Source organism: Cebus imitator, unplaced genomic scaffold (genome assembly GCF_001604975.1).
Source record: "Cebus imitator isolate Cc_AM_T3 unplaced genomic scaffold, Cebus_imitator-1.0 Scaffold50, whole genome shotgun sequence".
Classification (NCBI taxonomy): Eukaryota; Metazoa; Chordata; class Mammalia; order Primates; family Cebidae; genus Cebus; species Cebus imitator.
The window spans coordinates 1,239,534-1,241,227 of NW_016107365.1; the positions used below are offsets into that span (position 1 = coordinate 1,239,534).

General features: G+C 43.1%; 1 protein-coding gene across 1 annotated transcript in view; it reads left to right on the plus strand.

Moving 5' to 3' along the window:
* Positions 1-1,694, plus strand: part of MCCC2 (methylcrotonoyl-CoA carboxylase 2) — a 79,569-nt gene that overhangs the window by 40,491 nt on the left and 37,384 nt on the right. Inside the window, exon 8 of the mRNA XM_017527601.2 lies at positions 817-881. Within this exon, the coding sequence (XP_017383090.1) occupies positions 817-881 (65 nt within the window). The remainder of the gene's footprint in view (positions 1-816; positions 882-1,694) is intronic.

A 1,694-nucleotide genomic window follows, 5' to 3' on the forward strand; every position in this document is an offset into this window, starting at 1 on the left:
GAGACGGGGTTTCACCATGTTGACCAGGATGGTCTCGATCTCTTGACCTCGTGATCCACCCGCCTCGGCCTCCCAAAGTGCTGGGATTACAGGCTTGAGCCACCGCGCCCGGCCTATCTTGGAGATTTTTTTCCTACCTCTCTTTGCTATGCTGAGTTTGTGATAGTAAGTGGAATTTTTCAGCATGTTCTTGAGTATTCAAAGATGAATAAATCACAGTTCCTGCCATCAAGGAGTTTACAGCATAGAGGAGATGACAGACATACATACACATTACTGAACTACATTCTGACACATATCATGTTGGAGGTGTAAGTGCAGTGCCCTTGGACCATGAATAGGCAGGCAGTCCTCTATTAATATCATGGAGAAGGCCCGGGTGGGTCAGGAAAGCTGCTAGAACAGGCGACTTGAGGTGAGACTTGAGTAAGTGGGAGTTAAGAGATCCCAGTCAGTGGGAGGAACACACACACAGACACAAAGTCTTGACCACGTGTGTCAGGGCAGCATGATGTAGGAAAAGAGGATGCCTTTTTGGATCTTTTAAACTGGAAATGAGTGGGCTTGAATTAGGCTCCATTGCTTGCTATGGACTACAGGCAAATTCTTTCTGACTCTGGGTTCAGATTTTTCACCTGTAGAGTAGAGATAATAGTCTCTAGATTTCCTAGGTGCATGGAATGAGAAAGCACAGTGTTCTTCAGTTCTATGGAGGAAAAAGTGTAGGTATAGTCAGGTTAAGCGATGTGCATGTTGAGAAGCATTTTTATATCTCTGATGGGCCGGTTTCACTGATGATTTTTATCCTTGTTGTAGGTTAAAGCGGCAACTGGGGAAGAAGTATCCGCTGAGGACCTTGGAGGTGCTGACCTTCATTGCAGGTGAAACAGAAATGGTTGTTTCTTTACAGGATTGAGTGTCATTTTGTTTGTTTGTTTAAAGGAAGTGTTATATATTTGTTTCTGGTGCTAAACTTGCCAGACCAAACCACTGTTTATTTGTTCTTGATCTGCTGGTTTAATGTTCAATTCTTTGAACTGTAGAGTTACATTTCCAAGCTAGAGCATCAGCCAAGAAGGACTGGAGAGACAGATTTCTTATTTATTTAATAAACGTTCATTGAGCACCTGTTACATAGCAGGCACTGTTCTGTTCTGGATGCCTGAAATAAGAAGGTAGATACTGTCTTTGACCTCAAGGAGCTTATATTCTAGTAAGGGAGGTGGGCAGTTGCAAGAGAATTACGTAAATGTAGCTGATATGTGATAAGGCTTACAAAGGAGAAGAGAGAGAGCAGGTCTACCCTGGGGTGTGCAGGTAAATGTTTGGTAACTGGTTCTTTGGGGAGGAAAAAAAACCCCAATTTGTGGCATTTCCCAATTTCTGTGGTACAGGTGATCCCACCATGGCTGATTTTAAGCTGCCAACATGGTGCCTCTGTGGAATCGGACACAGATGCATGTAGTTGGCTCCTGTGAGTCAGGTGCAAGCTGGCTCCATCACATCATTGGTCTGTCCATGTTAGATAAGAGTTCAGGGTAAGAAGACCCTCTACCTCCTAGAATCAGGAGTAAATGAGATACAATACATGTGGGTTGCTGGAAACTATACCTGCTTTAGATAAGTTAGCTATAAATGTTGTTGCCATTATGATTATTTTCCTGTTTATCATCATAGTTGCTCAATAGAGTTTT